At 42.2% G+C, this 24,612-nt stretch overlaps 1 protein-coding gene and 1 long non-coding RNA gene across 5 annotated transcripts in view; one reads left to right on the plus strand and one right to left on the minus strand.

Moving 5' to 3' along the window:
* HMGN3 (high mobility group nucleosomal binding domain 3) overlaps nt 1-24,612 on the minus strand; it is a 33,446-nt gene that overhangs the window by 1,359 nt on the left and 7,475 nt on the right. The window contains exons 2-6 of one of the 4 annotated variants that reach the window (XR_003999526.1): nt 8,327-8,377; nt 5,339-5,368; nt 4,470-4,517; nt 527-640; nt 222-407 (exon numbers count right to left, since the gene is read on the minus strand). Coding sequence is in view for 3 of the 4 variants with exons in the window: in XM_030555796.1 (XP_030411656.1) it covers nt 308-407; nt 527-640; nt 4,470-4,517; nt 5,339-5,368; nt 8,327-8,377 (343 nt within the window). In the remaining variant the exon portion in view is untranslated. The remainder of the gene's footprint in view (nt 1-221; nt 408-526; nt 641-4,469; nt 4,518-5,338; nt 5,369-8,326; nt 8,378-24,612) is intronic. The other 3 variants (XM_030555797.1, XM_030555796.1, XM_030555798.1) reach the window with 3 other exon arrangements.
* On the plus strand, nt 8,384-23,200 carry LOC115648341. The gene is made up of 3 exons (XR_003999527.1): nt 8,384-9,303; nt 16,340-16,351; nt 23,187-23,200. It is a non-coding gene; the product is annotated as an uncharacterized LOC115648341 (long non-coding RNA).

Raw genomic sequence — 24,612 nt, forward strand, 5'->3', positions numbered from 1 at the left:
AGAAAAAAAAAAAAACAAATTATTATAAAAAGTTACTGCTCCACGTGTAAAAAAGTCCCCACACTAGCACCTTCTCCTTTGATGCATTATTTGCAACTGCTCAGTTTCAAACTATTTCAGTATTATGTTTACAGACACAACAGGTACACACGCACACACACACACGCACACACAGTCTTCATTTATTGATTCCTGCTTTTCAAAAGCCATAGAAGCCTTACCTGCCAGCTTCCATTGTTCATAATGAAAAGCACCACACTACTATCTGTTTCTATTCACTGCACACATGCAGAATGCTCTACCGTACCCTTAACTTTCACTGTTTCAATCTGCCCTTTTACTGACAGTGTGCTGGGTGGGGCACCTCTGGATGTTGAAACACTAACAGTTGAGCGAGAGATGCGAATCTGCAATAACATTATGGGCAATAAAAAGAAACATTATGAACATGCTATCAATGTCTGAAAGATTGAATAATTTTTAAAAAACACTGATTCAATCAGTGGGAGGTCTGTGTGGAAAGTACCTCTTCAGCTTTATTTTCACCATTTTCAGATGGTGTAGTACCTTCCTTTGCAGCTTCTTGTTTTTCATCCTTCTTTCCTTTAGCACCTTTATTAGCCTTTGTTCCAGGTTCCTTCTGATAGAGAATCAAAAACATGGAGAGAGTGTGCATTAGAAGTTGTTGGATAGTTGTTACTACTATCTATGAACTATCTACTGTATGAGTAAGTTTTGTGTGACAAATTAGTAAAAAATGTCAGCTACCTCTCTAAAGATGATCTGGAATGCTCTACCCACAAGTGCCAAAGCTGAGAGTTCTAAAGCTCTCCTGCAACTGCTGCCACCACAAGCAAAATTTAACTGAGACTCTATTGTTTCTCTTAATTTTCAGGGATTAAAAAAATTATTACTCTAGTAGAATAAGAAAACAGTCCATACATCATACAAAAACAAACCAGGAGGGACATAAATACCAGAACAAGTACTGTCTATCAAAGTCTTATACAGTCAAGAACATTAATTGGACCAGAATCACAGCTGAAGTGATGGTACAGCACTTTTGAATTCAACGGAAATGCACCAACTTACACTGGCTGAGGAACTAGCCCTCTTGTGTCTTAAGGATATTAGGTTGCTTTAGTAACATCCTTATTATATTAGAAAACAAAAATTAAGTAATTTTTGCTATTTTAGGCTTGCATGTTTCTCTTTGGAAAGAACACCCCAGATGGTATGGGAAGTAGAAGTGGGTGGCAACCTAGGCAGCAGTGACCATAAGATGGTTGAGTTCAGGATCCTCACAAAAGGAAAAAGGAGAATAGCAAAAATATGGACCCTGGACTTCAGAAAAGCAGACTTTGACTCCCTTAGGGAACTGATGGGCAGGATCCCCTGAGACACTAATATGAGGGGGAAAAGGAGTCCAGGAGAGCAGGCTATATTTTAAAGAAGCCTTATTTAGGGCGCAGGATCAAACCATCCCAATGTGCAGAAAGAATAGCAAATATGGCAGGGGACCAGCTTAGCTTAACAGTGAAATCTTCGGTGAGCCTAAACTCAAAAAGGAAGCTTACAAGAAGTGGGAATTTGGACAGACAACTAGGAAGGAGTATAAAAATATTGCTAGAGCATGCAGGGACGTAATCAGGAAGGCCAAAAGCACAACTTGCAGTTAGCAAGGGATGTGAAGGGTAACAAGATGGGGTTCTACAGGTATGTTAGAAACAAGAAGGAGGTCAGAGAAAGCATGGGACCCTTACTGAATGAGAGAGGCAACCTAGTGACAGATAATGTGGAAAAAGCTGAAGTACTCAGTGCTTTTTTTGTCTTGGTCTTCAGAGACAAGGTCAGCTCCCAGACTGCTGCACTGGGCAACAGTATGGGGAGGAGGTGAGCTGCTATCAGTGGTGAAAGAACAGGTTAAGGACTATTTAGAAAAGCTGGACATGCACAAGTCAAAAGGTACAGATCTAATGCATCCACGGGTGCGGAGGGAGTTGGCTGTTGGCCATTATCTTTGAAAATTCGTGTCCATCGGGGAAGTCCCAGATGACTGGAAAAAGGCAAATATAGTGTCCATATTTAAAAAGGGGAAGAAAGAGATCCCAGGGAACTATAGACAGGTCAGCCTCACTTCAGTCCCCAGCAAAATCATGGAACAGGTCCTCAAGGAATCCATTTTGAAGCACTTGGAAGAGAGGAAGGTGATCAGGAACAGTCAACATGAATTCACCAAGGGCAAGTCATGCCTGACCAACCCGATTGCCTTCTATGATGAGATAACTGGCTCTGTGGATATGGGGAAAGTGGTGGATTTGATTAGCTTAACTTTAGCAAAGCTTTTTATACGGTCTCCCACAGTATTCTTGCCGCAAGTTAAAGAACTTTGGATTGGATGAATGGATGGACTATAAGCTGGACAGAAGACTGGCTATATTGCCAGGCTCAACAGGTAGTGATCAACGGCTCAATGTCTAGTTGGCAGCTGGTATCAAGCAGAGTGCCCCAGGGGTTGGTCCTGGGGCCAGTTTTGTTCAACGTCTTTATTAATGATCTGGATGATGGGATGAATTGTACCCTCAGCAAATTCACAGATGACACTAAGCTAGGGGGAGAGGTAGATATGCTGAAGGGTAGGGATAGGGTCCAGAGTGACCTAGGCAAATTGGAGGATTGGGCCAAAAGAAATCTGATGAGGTTCAACAAGGACAAGTGCAGAGTCCTGCACTTAGGAAGGAAGAATCCCCTGCACAGCTACAGACTGGGCACTGACTGGCTAAGCAGCAGTTCAACAGAAAAGGACCTGGGGATTACAGTGGATGAGAAGCTGGATATGAGTCAGCAGCATGCCCTTGTTGCCAAGAAGGCCAACGGCATATTGGGCTGTATTAGCAGGAGCATTGTCAGCGGATCGAGGGAAGTGATTATTCCCCTCTAATTTGCCACTGGTGAGGCCACACTTGGAGTATTGCATCCAATTTTGGTCCCCCCACTACAGAAGGAAGGTGGACAAATTGGAGAGAGTCCAGCGGAGGGCAATGAAAATGATTAGGGGTCTGGGGCACATGTCTTATGAGGAGTGGCTGAGGGAACTGGAGTTATTTGGTCTGCAGAAGAGAAGAGTGACTTGATAGCCTTCAACTACCTGAAGGAGGGTTCCAAAGAAATGGAGCTAAGCTGTTCTCAGTGGTGGCAGATGACAGAACAAGAAGTAATAGTCTTAAATTGCAGCGGGGGGTGGAGGGGATCTAGGTTGGATATTAAGAAACACAATTTCACTAGGAGGGTAGTGAAGCACTGGAATGGGTTACCTAGAGAGGTGGTGGAATCTCCATCCTTAGAGGTTTTAAGGCCCAGCTTGACAAAGCCCCAGGTGGGATGATTTAGTTAGTGTTGGTCCTGCTTTGAGCCAGTTTGTTTACCTGCCATGTCTGCTGGCTTGGCTGATCACGGCTCCCACTGGCCGTGGTTCGCCGTCCCAGGCCAATGGGGGCTGCGGGAAGCGGTGCGGGCTGAGGGATGTGCTGGCTGCTGCTTCCTGCCACCCCCATCGGCCTGGCCAGTGGGAGCCACCATTGGCCAAACCTGCAGATGCAGCATGTAAAAAAATCAGCCCAGCCTGCCAGGGTGCTTACCCTGGTGAGCTGCGTGCTAAAGGTTGCCGATCCCTGTTCGAATACTTGTCAATCAGAAATATACACTGGGGAGGGCTAAAACAGTTCTCCCCATACATGCTTTTTCTGGTACAACAATTGTTATTATTTTGCATCTTCCTTGGGCCCCAATAAATCTGTTTTCTGAACTACATTTCTAGAACTTCTCTTAATAGTGTCTGAAACCACAAACCTATATACCATCGAATTTTTATTTAGACTGTATTTGGCCCAGAAAGTCACCACCACCTCATTTAGCGATATCTTTAATTCTACCTTTATTTGTAATCAGCATCCTTGGCAATAGCTGCATTTTCATAAGAAAAATATGCATAAGACAAAAGTGTCTCACTAATGGGTGGAGTACTGTCCATTTAGTCAAGCAGGGAGGGCAGTGCTGAAAAAGCTGACACACTAGCGTGGGAAATGCTAGGTCCCAGGTTGGTAGCGGAGCCACCTTGATCAACCCTGCAAGTGCAGGAAAGGTGAGCTCCACCTCTGGGGACGGAAAAGATGTTGCTACAGTGAATAGCTCTGCTTAGGAAACAAAAGTATGGGGCTGACAGACCATGCATTGCAGGCAGACAGCAATACATTTAAATTGGGACAGAGGAGGGAAAGAGAGAGAGAGAGAGAGAGAGAGAGAGAGAGAGAGAAAGAGAGTGTGTGTTTTGCTTTCAAAGATAAAACATGAAAAAAATGTGGATGCTTCAGAAGTTGTCCATGAACATTTGAAACAGAGTGAAATATGCAATGCAAAAACAAAAGTGCATGATTATTTGGTCATGGTGATTTAAATTACAGGAATTTTACCTTTGTGGTTTTCCTTGGCTTGGGTTCAGGTTTTGGTGGAGCAGGTTTCTATAAAACATTTCCAGTTACAAAATATATTAGATAATTCACTACCAGCCTCCTACCCCCACCTTTTCCTTGCTTCCTGGTGTGCACCTCTTAAAAGACCAGAAAAGTTTCATGTTCACATATACCTCAACTGACACCACAGACTAAGCTAGCCTGTATCTATTGGCTCACCACATGCAGGAGTGAAAGTAATTTTGGAGTCATTTTAAGAGTCTAAGAGGGAGTTTGGTGTGAACCATTAACAGAAGCCCACCCTCCTCTTTAGCCTTTCTGTAACAGAGAGCGAGGACTATCTAATGTGACATTGCTAGAAGGTTCTTCCTCCTCCATTCCTCCTGAAATGGGCTATTTATTAATTATTGTTTTTAATATATGAACACACATATGTCAAGCAAATGTACTGGAAAGAAAAAGGGAGATTTTCCCCTTCCCACTTGTCCTTCTTCCCATATCTAACAAAGAAAAATAACCAAAAAAGTATCAAAAATATCAAATCCAGCCCTGCCACAGTGGCCCCCAGTCTTTCACAGAGGAAGATGCATCTTCACAACCAGTACCTGTTGACCTATCAGGAGATAGAAATTCCAGAAGTTCTAAGTCACACTTTGTGTGCAACAGGCATACCAGTGAAAGAAAAGAACACAGTTCTTTTTAGGAGACTGTGTGCCTTTGTTTATATTAAAATAAACATCCTTCCCTCCAGAGAGCTTTAATGCTCTTCAAGAATAAATGAATCAAACAAAATATGACATCCTGTTTGTTTGGCATGAGAAAGCATGTGCCTAGGAAGGTGTACGCCAACAGCTCTTAGGAATACTTACAGCTGACAATCTTGCCGATCGTCTTGTGGGCTAAAAAGGGGAAAAAATGTTGGTAGGATTTCAGCAGATCATAGTCAAACCAAGACAAAATGTGTCACTCATTCATTTGATGATAACTTAAAATATACCACTAGGACAACAAAAGTCCTTACTGCCAAATACACATAAAGGGTGCAGCCTCCACTGGATTTTTCGAGTTTTAAAGAGACATAGTGAACTTGAAATCCAGTTGCTTACAACAACAAAAAAAGTTCAAAAGTTTCAGTGACTACAAATATTGACAGATTTTGGAGCAGGTGCAGTTTTACAATAGCAGTGATCTATTTTATAAGTGTTTATCTCACCCTTGTTGCTGTGTGAAAGGCCTATGCAAACAGGAGAGAATGACTGACTACACATCGGAAACAGTGAAACTGATTCTACATAGGACTGCAAAGCAAGTGAACTGAAAATATTGAGGAAAAGAGTGTTTTTTTAATCTCTTAGCTGTTATTTTTACAGTGTTAAAAGTATTTTCTGACAGAAATGCAAGTTATGTTGATAGTGTCCCTTAGTACAGGGCTGATATTTAAAAGAAGTAAATTAAGGCCCAATCCTTCAGCTGATACCATGCAAGTACAGGAGTCTTCCTGCACAGAGCCAGTTAAAGGAGCAGAGGGTAAGCATTTGACTGTTTTTCCACTTAAAGAAAATTAAGGGAAAAATAAGAGATGTGATCTCCCCTCTCCACCCACAAATAAAATTAATTGTGTCTACTTTTTTCATAAGTCAAGTGTGGAAGATGAGAAAGTCTAGGAAATATTATTTAAATCCACTCCCAGGTCCCTGAATACATTACAACTATAGATGTGTGAATGAAGCTGGTTACAGAGCATGACTAAAGAGCTCATGAATATTAAAAACTGGAACTGGGTTGTAACAGGCTCAGGACAAAACCATGTAACTAGTCCCCGACTCAGCTCATTTGTACTGTTTTGGCCAAGGCTTTGTCTTGATTTAAAAAAACAAAAACAAAAAACCCCACCACATATAAAATTTGGTCTATGCTACAAAATTGGAACCATGTTTACCTTCAGTTGTCCCTTTGCCTGATTTGTAACCTATCCTCCAACAAAACAGAACCTAAAGATGAACTGAAAGGCGTTTTAAACAAAAAACAAAAAAACCACCACCAATACATAAAAAATATGTTTCAAAGGTGGCCTGAAAAACATGTGTCAAAGTGCCTGCATTTCTCCTGCAACAGATGAGGCCATCACCTGAAGAGTACAGTTAGCCATGTTCCATGTAATGATTTTAATGTCCCTTACTAGTAAACACCTACAGGGTAAATAAAATCTTGAACTTGGTCTTGGCAGGAGGAAGGTTTTGTCCAAGAAAAGAAAAACAACAACTGATTTTCAGCTGTCTAGTATTTATACGTCATTCTAAAATCTATGTGTCTCTTCTCTTAGTGATTTGGGATATCTATTTGTTGAGCACTATCAGTTTTCACAGCACCACTGCTAAACAGGTTAAAAAGACAGCATTTCAACTAGTCTGTAAGTACAGAATTGTAGAACCTGTGTACCCCAAATCCCAGCTTAAATCTACATTTACATCCCCTGGTTCTCTAGAAGGCATTTGAACAATAGAAGGTACAGATAAGACAGCACTCTTCTAAATCACAATGATTTAAAAAAAAGAGAGAGAGACAACAACGGATTTGGTCACGTAGTACAGGGTTTTACTCATTGATCTGTTTCACCTAAGGGTTTGCACTGACATCAGGAGCACAGTGAGTTACACACAATTCTTTAAAAATCCCTGAGTGGAGAGGGTAGGTTGTTTAACTCTCTTGTCCCATTTTATCTAGAAGCTATGCTATCTGATTGCATCTCAGTCCTTATAGGTAACAGAAGTTACATATAGAGAGCTATAATGCCCTTGTGAACAAAGCCATCGTATCTATTCTTGACTCCATGTCCACAATGGGTGTTCCTGTGTTTGAGAGAGAATAGGCTCTTTTGAAACAGTTCAGAAACCTTGCAGGCATCTGCAAGCTCCTAGTTAGAAGCTAGAAATGTTCATTCTTTATACTGATATCCAATGGACATCAAGGATATCTGTCAAACCTTTCGGGGGGAGGAAGGGGAACCTTGGGACTGCTCTCCTTCAAAATTATTTTATTTTGAGGAAACAGTATTTAAACATGCATACAGGAGAAGAATCTGTATTGTATTACACAAAGTTAAGTCACATTAAAAGTTTAATACTGGCCTAAGGTATTCTTTTTAACCTACCTTTGTAATAATATTGTACAAGATATAATGGAAACTACATAAAACTCTCAATTGTATTAATTTGTGCAATCATATGCTTCTCTTCTTGATCTTCTAGGAAATGTCACAGGAAACATTGCTACTAAGAAGCTAAAAACCAAGACGCCCTTTTCCACAGAGCTCATTTATTCCTTCAGGGGGTTATGCCTGAATCTTGCTATTATTTTGCCCCTTAATTTTTCTAAATGACTGAGCCTCAGGTCAGCTTCCCTGTCTTGACTCACTAATTTTTACATTTTCTGGAGACCTATAATTTATGTTTTAACTTATGTTTTCAGTTCAAATATGCCCTTTGGAGAATGTTCATAACTTTAAAATAGAGGAAATTCACCTGAATGTTCATTCAGATTTAAAAAGAAGAGGGTTGGGGGGGAGCTAAATTCCCATGGCACTAGGATTCAGGATCCTTCCCCATTGACTAACGTGCTACTGGAAAATGCCTCACGTAGCAATGCATCCTCTGATTCTTCAGTGCCAAAGGATTACATTTTACCAAGTAAACCAAATCTGTTTTGCAGTTTTAACACCAATACCAGAATTCCCATAAAAAACCCACATCATAAGTGGATCTCTGTGAAGCAACAAATACTATTTAGTTTTGTAAAACTGGGAGTCTCCAATTTAAAAATTAAAACCACACTAGATGAAAAACAGGAGTTATACTTGCCTCTTGTTTAGTTATTTTTGCTGCATCCTTGCCCTCAGCACCCTCTGGAGACTGAAGAGAAAATATTGAATAAAGTCAACTATTTTGTTATGCATCTATAAAAAAAAGCATTGGGGTTCTGACAAAACATGGACTAAAATAAAATTACCTGTCTGTATGCCACAATAAGTGAATTCCCCTTGAAAAGAGGTGTGTGTCAGACTTGCAAGTTAGGGCTTGCAAACCAAACACTATCAAGTAAAATCATTTTAGATTTCCCAAGGAAGAAACACAGGACTGATTACCAGCAAAAGCTGGGACTGCTACAGAGCAGCACATCAGCTCCCTGGCAACAAGTAGGTAGGCAACACCTTGCATCAAACAGTGACCATCCCAGCCAATTAACAAAAAACATCCACAGGCTCCAATGGGAGTACGAGCTAGTCAACGTTGGTAGGATAATGGTTTGAAGTGAAGCCCTGAGGTTTGCTCTAACAGGGATTTTGAGAACCCCTGGGAAATTTAACTCTCCTCCTCTCACTCATACACTCCACTAGTAATTAAGCAATATCAAGCCATAAAACACAAATATATTGAAATGAGTTGAAAAAGTTAAATTCAGTCTTCTTATGCCTCAGATTCAGCTTTCATTGTTGAAGTCAGGTTTGCTCCTGCTTACTCTTACCTGCATCATTTGAAAGGTACAGAAGAGCTTACTCAATTTTAATTATAAGCCCACTTACAGTTAAATCAGGTCTGTTATGTCAATTAATAACTATTATGTTTATGGGCCTACACAACAACACTTCAGGGCAGGGACCCTCATCTTCAAAGTGCTCACAATCTAAACAGATAATCCAATGAAAAGTGACTAACAGTATTTTGCAGTCAGGAAGGAAGGAAGGAAGGAAGGAAGAGGTCTATGGATGGGGAAGAGAACACAGCTTTGAGGATAGCATTATTTTTTTAAATAAAAGCAGATAGCGTTTTCTGATCAGGTACAAGAGCAGGATAGATAGGAATGTAGTGGAGATCAGTAGTGGAAAGATAACCAAAAGAAACTGATTTTGAGAAGGGATTTGAGGGAGTAGAACAATGTTGCTTGGGGCACAGAAGAAAGGAGGCTAATTTGCTACACAGAGTTGCCTTCTTCTGTAACTCTGTAGGGTTATTGGACTGTGAATTGCTTATAGAAAGGGTGCTAAGAATTTGGGCCCTACCAGCTGGGTATGGATGGATAATGAATGTGACTTCGTAGTTGTAACATACAATATCCTGATAGAAAGGGAAGGTGCCACAATAGCAGGTCATAAAAAGATAACTAAAGCCAGCAATTTAAATGTCTGAGAAATTGCAAGAAATTAAGCAGCGCTGCACAGAACAGAGCATAGCAGCTAGGAAAACCTACACAATCAGATTTTTAAAATGGAGTTTGGCCATTTCTCTCAGCAACTATGGCTGTCATCAACCCATGGCAGTGGTGTTCTGAGACAGTTTGAAGACTTTCAGAAAATGGATGGTAATCTCTGTAATCACAAAAACAGTTGTCAGATGCCATTCTTTGGACGAGAGCTCAGAAGCAAACACACCCCACCATAAGCAATTTGCAGCAGATTCTCATTTACATGAAGACTGTTTCACATAGCTCAGGCTTTAGACTAATGAGCCTTTGTGTAATTGAGAATTAGGCCCATTATGTACTGTGTGGGAGATAAAAGTGGGATGTCTCTTGCTCTATTTCTTATAGACTGTTACATCAGCCTTTAACCTCCTTTTTGTTAAGCTAAACACATTTTAATAATGGGCTCTTCAATCTAACAGAGAAATATACAATACAATCTAATGGTTGGACGTTGAAACTAGACAAATTCGGACTTCCCGTAAATTGTACTTTTTTAAACAGTGACAATTAACCTTTGGACCAATTTACCAAGAGTCATGGTGGATTTTCCAGCACTGAAAATTTTTAAATCCTGCTGTCAAACAGATGGTTAAGAGTTAATGCCTCTTTTACCTGTAAAGGGTTAAAAAGTTCACTTAGCCTAGCTAACACCTGACCAGAGGGACCAATGGGGGAACAAGATGTTTCAAAAGGAAGGAGGGAAGTTTTTCCTTTGTTGAGAGTTTCAGTCTGAGCCGGAGTGAAAAAGATCAAGGAACCAGCCTCTTATCAGAGTAGTAAGTTTAGAAAGGAATAAATAGGGTTATGTTTATTTCTTTGTAACCTGTCTTATGCAATTAGAGGTAGAATCAAATTGGGTATTTTTTTCTGTAACCAAATTTGTGCCCAGGGTAACATCCTCTGTGTTTTGAATCTGTTGTCTGAGAGAGTAGCTGGTATGCTAATCTCTCCCAGAAGGTTTACTTTTACCTTTCTTTTCTTTAATTAAAAGCCTTTTTCTTAAAACCTGATTGATTTTTCCTTGTTTTTAGATCCAAGGGGATTGGATCTGGACTCACTAGGGATTGGTGGGAGAAAGGAGGGGGGTATGGTTAATTTCTCCTTGTTTTAAGATCCAAGGGATTGGATCTGGACTCACCAGGGGATTGGTGGAGTCTCTCAAGGCTACCCAGGGAGGGGAAGGTTTTGGGGGAAAGGGCGTGATCCAGACACTGAAAATTCTGGATGGTGGCAGTGATACCAGATCTAAGCTAGTAATTAAGCTTAGAAGTGTCCATGCAGCTCCCCATATCCGTACTCTAAAGTTCAGAGTAGGGAAGGAATCTTGACACCTGCTCAGATCTTTTTCTAAAAGATAAGATCTAGGAATTATTTTGGGTAAATTATATGGTCTGTATTATATAGAAGGTCAGACTAGGTAATCACAATGGTCGTCTCTGGCTTTGGAAGCCATGAAATATAAAATTATTACGCTTGCTCCATTTTGTCTCTATCTTAAAATGTTCTTCATGCAGTCCATCTGACCATGTCTTGGCAAGTAGTGTACTTCAATTAAACTAGTTTATAATCCACTTTTTACCTTAAAATATATGGTTTTTTTTAAAAGTTAGAACATTTCAGGGGCCAAACAATCCAGTCTGCTTTTAGCATGGATGGGGTGAAATAGATACAAATACGTTTGGAGGTGTGGTAGGTGGAGGAGAAAGAGGAGCTCGTTGTCATAATCCCCATCCAAACCCAACTGCTACCCAAAGCAACACAAGTTCAGAGTACCTGGCAAGACGTAAGCCAACCAGAAGAAGACAGCTTTATGCAACATTACCTCCACAAGGGGAGGTGGACTAGTGGAGAGAAGAGAGCTTTAGGAATAAGTAGACCCAACAGGAGCATAACTTCCAGTGAATTACCATGAGCAGAAGTTCTCTACCTGGATATTCCAAGAGTCACATGACTTCCCCCTGGAAGTCATCACAGGCTTGAAGGATCTTGTCCTGACCCCTTCCACAGAGAGCTAACATCCCTTAACTTCCCACTGTGATGTCATGCCATCTAAGGAACTGATTTCAAAGTCGGTGAGTTTATTAAATAACTCATCCTCTCCCACAGGTTTTTTCCATGAGGTAATGCTATGGCTCACAGTATTTAACATGACACTATCACCTGTCAAGTTGCAGTGCATCCTTGCTATGTCTGTCTTGCTTACATTGTAAACTCTTCAGAGAAGAGACCACTTGCATTGCGAGTCTTGTATACTATTGGCACTGAATCGTTCAAAAGGCAGTGCTACAAGCTAGATAAGCTTTCTAATTGTACAGCAGTTCTTCAGATTACTTGTATCATCATCATTACAGTTGCATCTACAGGCCCATTGTGATAGGTGCTGTACAAACACACAAAAAGAGGTTCTCTCTTTGGGGCAGACATGAAGAATAAGGTGACAGACGACAGGTGATTTCAAAAACCACCACCAAACAATGAGAGGACTATGATCAGTGTCATAAGCAATGGTCACAGCAAACCAGCTGCCCGGCCAGCAAGACTTATGTTTTCAATATTGTAACTAATGGTAAATTTTCGGCTCAGCAGACCACAGATATGTATTGTACCTTACGTGTCATTGCACATTTGGTGTCTGGATTATCAGTTTTGTGAGCTCACAGTTTTGTAAATTAAGCAGCAGTTAAACTTTAGCTGATCAGTTAGAGCCACATATTTTATATCTCTGGGTTAACCAAGACGGCTGTGTACACACTCTCTGTGCCCATCAGTGATGAGGAAGAGCTTTTTAAAAAATGATAGGTTAAAAATCAGGTTTTTTGATGAACAGTGGATTATAAAACCAAGTTTATTTATTTCACTCATTTTGGAGAATGAGCAGCGATCCCCTGATTGATCTCACTTTCTAGTCCTCATACATTAGCACAATACTATGACATTTGGGTTACCAATGCTACAGGGGAAATCATTAAATTGAAAAAATTAAAGACAATTTCTATATTTTTAAAGAGTTATCTGACAGAGGCGGCTATAGGTTGATAAACTGACAAAACTTTAACTTTAGTAATTAAAATGCTGAAATATAAACCAGATGTATCTTAATTAAAATAATGCAACAACATTAGCAACGTTACCATTTATCTGTCAGATGGCAATCAAAAAATTTAGATGGCGAAAGGGGGTTATAGTATCCTAGCACTGCAACTTCTGCACAGATATTGATGTTTGCTTACATTACTGAAATAAATCCATTCACCTGTAATGTTTCAAAAAGGCAACATGGAAAGATAAATATAGTAAAACTGATCAAACAACATCTTGTAAAGGATGTTAATATTAACTGATGCCATACCAAGGGCCCGTGTGGTCAGAAATTACAGGCTCATACCCACGTGACTTTAAAAAGCACATACTGATTTCATTCTAACTGACACATTAGAAGAGACCCATTAGGACATTTAATCGAACCTCCTAACAGTACATGGATTACTCGCTAAAGTATTTTTTCTAGTCTTCTATCTAGTCACATTTCTAAAATTTCCATGCAATAAGAATTTTCTCCAGACATCATTCTGGCACAGCATTTTAGGTGCAGTCTCTGAGTTGTACACCATCATTTCCCTGCTCCCTGATGTGCTGCCCGTTACTCCTCCTACTCCTAACCCATTTTCCCCCCACCAAAAACCAAACAAACAAAACACGGTTTGCAACAAAACTCAGCCATCAGCATAAGGACATATCATTCCATATGCCTACTTCAGAATTACTGCTATCCAGGTTTTTTCCTCCCCTTTGAATATATATATTTCAGACAGTTTTCCTCTACATGTATTACCTTAAGGTTTTCCCAAGCTAAAACTCAGACCAAGTTCATTGTTAGTGTAAGTAAATTTCAGTCAGTGGAGTTACACTAGGGTGAGTTTTGCTCACCATCCATATTTCTGCTTCTTTAAGTCCCTTTAATTATTTCTCTGTCCTCACAATAGCTCTGAAATTTACAAAGTGCTACTAAATTAACTAAGGCACTGTTTACTTCCCATTTCAGCTTTTTAATAAAGACATTCAATCCCATGTTATTTAAACACCAACCAACTCCTTTGACACCCTTCTCAACACCTTTGCCCCACCCTGCCCCAGTGCAATACCCTATTTATCATTAAAACTTTTTTTTTGTGATTCTTTGACCAATTTTTAGCGGATGCAACAGTGTTCATAGCCGAGCCAATCCGAATTAACTGTGCAAGTAAAACAGATACTTTACTAAACAGATGCTTTACTAAAACCCAGTTACATAATCGCCTGCATTTCTTTTATCCACAAAGGGCCCAATCCTGAAAAATATTTAACATGGCAGTAACTTCATGCACATGAACAATTCCACTGAATTCACATTTGAAGCACATGAAGTTACTCATCTGCTTAAATATTTGCAGAATCAGAGCCTAGTTTTTTAATTCTCGCCCAAAAACGAGAAGGAAAAAAAATCAGGTTTTATGGCATGTCCTTTTTAAATTAAGTTTGTATTCAGTGTATTCCATTAAACTTTACTTACAGATTATCCACATTTCAACATTAATTCTTATGAGATAGCATGGAGAGAGAGCTCCACAGTTTCCACACCTCCTGGGCCTTTTCAAAGAGTATTTACAAACCTGCTAAAACTACATAATATAGTAACTCCCTCTATCTCATAGGCAATTACCCTTTCCCAGTTACCTAATAAATTAGAAGCTACGGAGTTACCTGCGTTAAGCACATATATTCTTCATTGTAAAAGGAAATGCTTCTGAAATATTCATTCTTTAAACTAAACCTATATAACATTTTGATCTTCTGAAATTATAGATAATAAAATACAATGCAAGACTTAGAAATGATGAAGGGATTTAAATCTAAAAATATCTATTAGAAGAGGAATATATAATTTTATAATCCTTTATGGGATAATGTCAACATCATGATGTGATGAAAGGGAAGAGTATGCTTAAAGTTCTAATATGAAATAGATGAAAATATCCTCCTATTGTTCACTAACTAAAGTCCTTTGTGGGTGTGTGCACGCGGGTGTGCACATAAACACAAACGAGAAAGAAAGAGGGGACGCGTATCATGATTACAATGAAATTTCATCAAGCCAGAAAACAAGAAAAGTCTAATTCTTTATTAAACCTAATAGATTAATGTTTGTAACAAGTAAATCCAATATACTTCATACTCTTTCAGAACATTAACTGTATTTCTTCCTCTTTTTTAAAACAACAAAAAACAACTCTAGTATACACTATATTTCCACAAATCAGAAAATGAAAAGTGTGTGATTATTTTCCATGTAAATGTTTTCCCAATAGCTGTTTTTAAAACTGTTTTTATTGTATATGTATGTTCTGTAATTCCCACTTGAAAAGATCTAGATGTTTGGCCAGCCTAACTTAAGCTACATGGGCAATTAATGGGTCATTTCGCAAACTCTGAATTACAACTAATGCTGTTCACCTGACTCCGCTATACGATTCTGAATGGAACAACCAACCTACGTTTTTACCATTGTAATATAATATAGGTAAACGTTCAAAGCTTCTTATTCTAATCACTTTAAAATACAATAGTTTCTTTATTCAATAGAACGGGCCGGCTCCAGGGTTTTTGCTGCCACAAGCAGCAAAAAAAATGAAATAAATAAAAAAAAAAAGGCACCATCACATCAGCTCTATCGCAGCCGCTTCAGTTTTCGGCAGCAATTCAGCGGCTGGTCCTTCACTCCAAGAGGAAGTGAGGGATCTGCCGCCAAACTGCTGCCGAAGAGCTGGACGTACCGCCCCTCTCCGTTGGCCGCCCCAAGCACCTGCTTGCTGGGCTGGTGCCCCGTCAATAAAATGAAGGATTAAAAGCAGTTCTGTTTAAGCCTACATAAACTTGTTGCTCAGGTTTCCATTATTTTCAGGTTTGGTGTATAAAATTAGAAGCCAATTCCATATTTAGGCATCTAAAAACACAGCCTGATTTTCAGGGATACAGATCAGTTATGGAAGTGGTCAGAGATGCTGAGCACCAAAATAGACAGCTCACTTAGACAAATAATTTTAGGACCCCACACTTCAGAATGTGAGACAAGATGTCAGTAAATTATTTTATTATTTGTTCCTTTGTTTTACTTTTATTGTACAATTAAACAGCAATGTGAAAACAGCATGGTGGAACTGTAATGGAAGCTAAAGACTGTTCAGTATTATTCTTTTAAGTCAAATTTTTCAAAATTGGGCTCTGGTTCTGAAAATTGAACCATGCAGAAGGAGCTAGGCAGATCCATGTCTAGGAATTAAAGCTTAGGCTCCTAAATCCATATTTAAATTACTTAAATAGAATTAGCCTGATTTTCAGAGCAACCATTGCACCCACTAAGGAGGATGAGCTTCTCTGAAAATCAGGACAGATCTATTTTCAGTATCTATAGATTTAGGAGCTTAACCCTAGAGAACAATGTTTGACAATATTACCTCTGGATTTGAAAATAATTTACTCCAGCAAATATCTAACGGTAGCTTTCAGAAGTGGAAAGTATAAAACCCACAGGATTATGCAGGTGTGACCAAAAAGCAAATAAGTAATATTAAAGAATGTTCTTCTGTGAGAAAAAGTTTTATATTTTTGTAACTGTTACAGCTGCTCAGTGCTGTGGCACACCAAACCTTTACTGTACCAGTATTACACCAGATTGCCATGACTCTGAAGCAAGCATTGAAAGGACTTCAGGTACTAGTCTCTAAAAGTGCTAGCCCTGGGGTCCCACTAATGATTCAGACACATGACTAAACGAAGTGGTATTTTACTAGGGCTGGCAGAAAGGAGAAGACTGCAAAACACCCTATGAACAGTGACTTTAACAGCTGCAATTTAAGGTAAAACAATAGTGGTTTCTATTTGGGCCCTTCTGGGGGTCAGGGGGCACTCCAATGAGAATTAGGGTTCCTCAGGCCTAGTGCCTTGGGTTTCCTTCTCCAACCCAGTCTATGCTACAGGGAAATAAGAGTGCACAGGTTTCCAGGTCAGGATCAGTAAGCTGTCTCTCTCCTTGGGACCACTCTGCACTGGTTCCCTGCCCAGTCTCTGTTGCTTCCGCACAGGCTGTGCCCAGACCTGAACCTGATTGCGACTTAGCAAGTCACAGCCTTTTCACATTTACCTGACTGCTGCTGCAGCCAGCTCTGCATGAGGCTCCCCAAAAGTTTCTTCTGTATTCAGCTTCTCCTCTGCTCTCAGTTAGCCAGGGGGCTACCACTTCTTCTCAGAACAACGTTACTTCCTGGGCTAGGGTGGTCCATAGAGCTTCCATTCCCTTCCGATCAGAGGAAGGGGATGTATGTGCATGCCCACCCTGAAGGTTGTAGGTCAGTGGGAAGGGGGCTGAGGGAATGGTAGTTTCTTGCTTAGCAAATGCATCATGCTACCCGCTTCCCTTTGAGAAAGGCACATGACATGTCCTCACATCCAGCATGAATCTACTCAGAAACTCAGGTGCCAGTGGGGTCTCTGCATTCTTAGGTTCCCCCTTAGCTCTGGAGGGTGTTTTGTTCACTCAAACACCCCCCAGAACACGGGACTCCATTTCCTGTTTTGGCCCTTTTATTTCTGTTATAGGTTCACCCTTATTCTGTAGGATAGGCTGTCTTGGAGGTGTGACACCCAGGAATTCTGTCCCCTCTGATAGGGCCACACATGGATATGCTGTACAGTGTACCAGTTCACACACCTATTAGAATAACCATGACTCAAAAGTCTCTCCCTCGGTGACTGTTCAACGATCACAGGCTCTTGTCTGTCCATCTCTAACTTTCCTTTCCTGTTCCCAAAATGATTTCTATCAATTTGATTGATAATTAGTATTTGAAACACTTATTTTAAAATTATTTTTGTGACTAAGAGTACAGCATGTCTTTAAGAGGCTATTTTGCCTAGTAATACAACCTCTGTATCCCCAAGCCTAGCTTTTTGTGTTGTCAATTGAAGTTGGCTATTGGGAGGGGCAGAGATGAGAGGCACTGATGTGTGAAGACTTAAGAGCCAAATGTTACCTTACAATGTAACCTTACATTTATTTGGTTCCATTTACCCTTGTTACAAACTGCATTTAAACATGGTACCTGCTAATTTGGGTTCCAACATGGTTTAAAGAACTAGTATAAGAGGCCAAAGCCATCTAAGAATTAATTATCAAGCCTATGTTCAATCTTGGAAAGCAGATTTAAAAAATTATTCTAACAAGGTTTTGGCTTGTCCACACTAGCACTTTAAAATTTATTAGAACCCATCTGAGTAGAAACCAACTTTAAAAATGGCTCTCAAAAGACAATGTCCATACGAGACTTTAATATAGATAGATAGATATAGCTATATCGTTTTACACTAGTGCTACCTCCAGTAGATCTAAAGAGTGGGCACTGACATTTTTCCTTACAGCATCTTTGAACTCTGCTCACGTCGATGTAGTCAATACAATAGTACAAATGCTGTCAGCCATCTGAATCCCATCTATATTAGCACTCCCTTTACTGTCATCACCAGTGATTGAACAACACTGGGAGACTGACTGGGGAGAGAGGGAAGAAGGAAAGAGTCTAGAGTAGACATAACTGAATAGTCCCCTGATAAGTTTTGATGCAACCTATTCTACAATACCTTTCACCCAGAAGAATCTCAGAGTGCTTTCAAAATATTACAGATTATAAACTACACAGGTATCAATATTTCATTAGTGATTTAGACAAAGGCATAGAAAGTACACTTATAAAGTTTGTGGACAATACCAAGCTGAGAGGAGTTGCAAGGGCTTTGGAGTACAGGATTAAAATTCAAAATGATCTAGACAAACTGGAGACATAGTTTAGGTAAACAGGATGAAACTGAATAAGGAAAAGTGCAAAGAACTCCACTTAGGAAGAAACAACTAGTTGCACACATACAAATGGGAAATGACTACGTAGGAAGGAGTACTGCGGAAAGGGATCTGGGTGTCATAGTGGATCACAAGCTAACTATGAGTCAACAGTGTAACGCTGTCGCAAAAAAAAAAAAAAAAAGAACCAAACATCATTCTGGGATGTATTAGCAGGAGTGTTGTAAGCAAGACAGAAGTAGTAATTCTTCTGCCTTACTCCATGCTGATCAGGCCTCAGTTGGAGTATTATGTCCAGTTCTGGGCACCACATTTCAGGAAAGATGTGGACAAACTGGAGGAAGTCTAAAGGAGAGCAACAAAAATAATTAAAGGTCTATAAGGAAAGCCTGAAAAAATTGGATTTGTTTAGTCTGGAGAACAGAAGACTGAGAGGGGACGTGATAACAGTTTTCAAGTACAAGGAGGAGGGAAAAAAATTGTTCTCCTTAACCTCCGAGAATAGGAAAAGAAGCAATGGGCTTTAATTGGAGCAAGGGCATTTTAGGTTGGAGATTAGGAAAAACTCTCTGTCAGGACAGTTAAGCACTGCAATACATTCTGGAATCTCCATCATCGGAGAATTTTAAGGGCAGGTTAGACAAACACCCATCAGGGATGGTCTAGATAATACTTAGTCCTGCCTTGAGTGCAGGGGACTCTCAAAGTCCCTTCCAGCCCTATAGTTCTATGATCTTCTACTGTTATGACCACAGAAATGCATCAACGGTTTAAGCAGCATAGAACATTACAATACTGTTTCCAACAGGAAATGAATTCAAGTCATAGGACGATTTATAAGACTGAATACAATTAATCAAGATACACATTAGCCAGGACACACATTAAATATCCCTACTTTGGGAAAAGTGCCATGGATCTTTATATAGGACATAGGTTTTTATCTCATTTAGAAGAGGGCACCTCAAAAATCGGTGCCCTCTTTCATTATGCTAGGGCACTTGTTCAGTATTCTGTAATGACTTAGGCCTTGGCTACACTGGAGAGTTGCAGCGCTGGTGGTGGCTTTACAGCGCTGCAACTTACTCACCATCCACACTTGCAAGGCACATATAGCGCTGTATCTCCCTGACTACAGTGCCGCATGTACTCCACCTCTGCCTGGGGAATAACGACTGCAGCGCTAGCGATGCAGCGCTGCTCCGCCAATGTGGCCACCAAAAGCGCTGTTATTGGCCTCCAGAGGTATTCCAGAATGCCTGCTCAGCCACTCTGTTCATCAGTTCAAACTCTACTGCCCTGGCCTCAGGTGACCCGCCCTTTAAATGCCTCGGGAATTTTAAAAATCCCCTTCCTGTTTGCTCAGCCAGGTGTGGAGTGCAATCAGTGAATCTTTTCAGGTGACCATGCCTCCACGGGCCAAACGAGCCGCAGCATGGAGCAATGGCGAGTTGCTGGACCTCATCAGCGTTTAGGGGAAGGAAGCTGTGCAGTCACAGCTGCGCTCCAGCCATAGGAATTACAATACCTATGGGCAGATATCAAGGGCCATGCTGGAAAGGAGCCATGACCGGGACGCAGTGCAGTGCAGGATTAAAGTGAAGGAGCTGCGGAGTGCCTATTGCAAAGCCCGTGAGGGAAACCGTTGCTCTGGTGCTGCCCCCACGACCTGCTGTTTTTACAAAGAGTTGGATGCGATACTTGGGGGTGACCCCACCACCAATCCGAGGATCACGATGGACACTTCAGAGCAGGGGAGAGGGGGAAGGGGAGGAGGAAACCGAGAGTGAGGGTACTGGGATGGGGGGAGACACCCCGGAGTCCCAGGAGGCATGCAGCCAGGAGCTCTTCTCAAGCCAGGAGGAAGGTAGCCAGTCGCAGCAGCCGGTACTTGGTGAAGGACAAGCAGAGGAGCGGGTTCCCGGTAAGCGGCTTTTATTTTCAGGATGGAAATGTTTCGGGAGAAGAGGGAGGGTTAGAGCTGCATGCATGCATGCCTAGATGTGGAATAGCCCATTGATGTGGTCTATCACGTCGCGGTAATCGGCCTCGGTAATCTCTTCAAAAGTTTCAGCCAGAGCGTGGGCAATGCACTTGCGCAAGTTTACAGGGAGAGCCAATGTGGTCCTTGTCCCAGTCAGGCTAACGCGTCCGCGCCACTGTGCCACGAGGGGTGGGGAGACCATTGCTGCACACAGGCAAGCTGCATAGGGGCCAGGGCGGAATCTGCATTGCTGTAGAAGACCCTCCTGCTCTTCCCGGGTGACCTGCAGCAGCGAGATATCTTCCAGGATTAACTCCTGAGGAAAATGTTGGGAGATTGTTCAGTGTAGGTGCCCCCTGCAGCTGTTTGCTTTCCCCAATGCACAGAAACCCCAGCACAGTCCTGAAGCAATCAGTCCCCCATACTCACTATTTCAGGGCTCCTGTGGGTTATGGGCATTCTCTTTGGTATGGGAAAATTATGCTAAAGTGAAGTCTGTAAACTCCTTCACTGTCTGGGAATAACTGTCTGAGATATAAACAATGCTGCCTCTATTAAATGTTGCCTTTTTTTCCTTTCCACAAGCGACCTTGAGTTCTCAGCTGCCCATGTTAACAGCAGCTCTAAGACTTCAAAACCTGCAGAAGATGACCTGCTACAAACAGTTATAGATCACTCTGCCAGAGAGAACAAAAAACTGCAGGACTGGAGGGAAAAGGAAAGCAGGATCCGCCAGAGAAATGCAGCGGACAGGAAGAAAAGCACAAAGCAGCTGATAAGCATCCTGGCATGCCAAGTGGATTCTATCCAGGCACTCGTAGCTATGCAGGCAGAGCACTACCGCACTGCCCCCCCGCCGTCCCAAAGCTCTTTCCCTTGTGCCCCAGTGTCAACTCCAAACCTCCTTCCCCAGCATCCAGGTTCTTACCTCCACCAGCTGCCTCCAACACCTGTATGTTCACCAACCAGCCCTGAGAACTACAACCCTTACCCTCTGCACTCAACCCCCATCACCATGCAGTATAGGCTTCCTGAAGTGCAGCAGTCATTGCACAGCACTTCAGACAGGACATATTCAAACCTGTGACTGTACAGTTCCCCACCACACCCCCCTGCCCTTTTAGGTTCCCAAAATGTTGTGTGTCTGTCAATAAAGTTATTTTCTTTTCAATAAATCAATTCTTGGCTTTGAAAACAGTCTTTATTATTGCAGAAAGTCAAAGATACCTTAGCCCAGGAAAGAAACAGGCACTGCAAATCAGCTTAGGAAAAACAGATTCCTACTAACATTGTAACCACTGCACTTCACTCCCGTGCAAGGCACCAAACATTACTGTTGGTTTTCAGCCTCAAATTCCTCCCTCAAGGCATCCCTAATCCTTGTAGCCCTGTGCTGGGCCTCTCTAGTAGCCCTGCTCTCTGGCTGTGCAAATTCAGCGTCCAGGTGTTGAACTCAGAGGTCCATGCCTGACTGAATGGTTCACCCTTCCCTTCACAAATATTATGGAGAGTACAGCACGCGGATATAACCGCAGAGATGCTGCTTTCCCCCAAGTCTAGCTTCCCATATAGAGATCGCCAGCGCCCTTTTAAACGGCCAAAAGCACACTCCATAGTCATTTGGCACCGGCTTAGCCTGTAGTTGAACCGGTCCTTGCTCCTGTCAAGCTTCCCTGTATATGGTTTCATGAGCCAAGGCATTAACGGGTAAGCGGGGTCTCCGAGGATCACAATGAGCATTTCAACTTCCCCTACGGTGATCTGGTCTGGGAAAAAAGTCCCTGCCTGCAGCTTCCTGAACAGGCCAGTGTTCCGAAAGATGCGTGCATCATGCACCTTTCCAGGCTAGCCTGCGTTAATGTCAATGAAATGCCCACAGTGATCCACAAGCGCCTGGAGAACCATAGAGAAATACCCCTTCCGATTAACGTACTCGGATGCTAGGTGGGGTGGTGCCAGAATAGGAATATGCGTCCCATCTATCGCCCCTCCACAGTTAGGGAAACCCATTTGTGCAAAGCCATCCACAATGTCCTGCACGTTCCCCAGAGTCACGGTTCTTCCTAGCAGGATGCGATTAATGGCCCTGCAAACTTGCATCAAAACGACTCCAACGGTGGACTTTCCCACTCCAAACTGGTTCCTGACCGATTGGTAGCTGTCTGGAGTTGCCAGCTTCCAGACTGCAATAGCCACTCGCTTCTCCACTGGCAGGGCAGCTCTCAATCTCGTGTCCTTGCGCCACAGTGTGGAGGCGAGCTCAGCACACAGTCCCATGAAAGTGGCTTTTCTCATCCGAAAGTTCTGCAGCCACTGCTCGTCATCTCAGACTTCCATGACGATGTGATCCCACCACTCAGTGCTTGTTTCCCGAGCCCAAAAGCGGCATTCCACGGTGCTGAGCATTTCCGTGAAAGCCACAAGCAATGTCATGTCGTACGCGTGAGGCGACTCGCTATCATCGTCGAACTCCTCATCACTTTGGAGCTTAAGGAATACCTCAACTGCCAAACGTGATGTGCTGGTGAGACTCGTCAGCATACTCCTCAGCAGTTCAGGCTCTATTTTCCACAGAAATCGTGCTGCACAGTGTGACGAACTGGGAAAGTTCTTAATGTTTTCTCTGAATACTGTGTTGGTGCCTCAGTGTCCCCATGGCAGTTCTTAAGTATGTGGCAGAGCAAAGGGCCAGTGCACCTAAATGGCTGACACTCAGTCTCCTAGCAACTGATGGCCTGGGCCCCTCCTCTGCAAAGGTGCCTGCTGAAGGTGTTGGAGACAAAGGGATCAGGTGACCTCCTGGCCCGGGAAAGGGGCTGAGGAGAGAGGAGGGGCTGGGAGCTGGCTGGGGTCGAGGGTGGAGGGCAGACCTGAGGGTCTGGCTCACTGCCCCCCAGAATGGACCCAGCCGAGGGGTCCGGTTCGCTGTATCTACAAGCTCTGTTTTAGACCCTGTTCCTGTCATCGAATAAACCTCTGTTTTACTGGCTGGCTGAGAGTCACATCTGACTGCAAAGTGGGGGTGCAGAACCCGGTGGCTTCCCCAGGACCCCGCTGGGGTGGACTCGCTGTGGGAAGCGCACGGAGGGGCAGAGGATGCTGAATGCTCCAAGGAGAGACCCAGGAGGTGAAGCTGTGTGAGCTTCTTGCCCTGAACAAGTCTGCTCCAAGGGAGAGGAGGTTCCCCAAAGTCCTGACTGGCTTGGTGGGGAGCAGTTCCAGAGCATCGCCCGGGGACTCCGTGACACACAGAAACCGATGGGAGAGTCACAATGGCACCAAACTTGGACGGAAAAACAGGGACTGCTGGGATGCAAAGCGATGCATCACGGGGCGTTGGGACAGGAAGCAGAATGACCCACACCCTTCCATCCCCTTCCCACAACCCACGGCGCCAAAATGGGACAAGGTGCTCTGTGGGATAGCTGCCCATAATGCACCACTCCCAACAGCGCTGCAAATGCTGCAAATGTGGCCATACTGCAGAGCTGGTAGCTGTCAGCGTGGCCACACTGCAGCGCTTTCCCTACACAGCTGTACGAAGACAGCTGTAACTCCCAGCGCTGCAGACCTCCAAGTGTAGCCAAGGCCTTAGTCTGAGTGTCACCCACTGAATCAACACTATGTCCAGCTGCACTTGGGAAGTGGCCTTTAGAGAAGACTGAAGTAACAAGCCAACTTAGTCTGCAGGAGAAAGACATATACCCCAAGTATGATCCTAATACTTGAAAAATCCTCTCTAAACATAAGCATGTGGATGAACCACCCTTCTTTAGTACCTTAGAAGGTATGCTAAATTAAAGAAGAGGAAATTTTTATTGAAGCTATATAATCCTACAAAATGTGATTTCTAAGAGATGACATAACCTGGTTGCCTTCACCCTACACAAACGATACTTTGACAATTTCCAATAAAATGTAATTTTAAACTACTTTGTTACAACAGTATTAACACAGACTTCAGACTAGGAGAAACTTAACAAAACAATTGCTTTTGGTACAATTTATACATTTCAATAGAGAAATTAGAACTC

The sequence above is a fragment of the Gopherus evgoodei genome, chromosome 3, assembly GCF_007399415.2.
Source record: "Gopherus evgoodei ecotype Sinaloan lineage chromosome 3, rGopEvg1_v1.p, whole genome shotgun sequence".
In the NCBI taxonomy this organism is placed as follows: domain Eukaryota; kingdom Metazoa; phylum Chordata; order Testudines; family Testudinidae; genus Gopherus; species Gopherus evgoodei.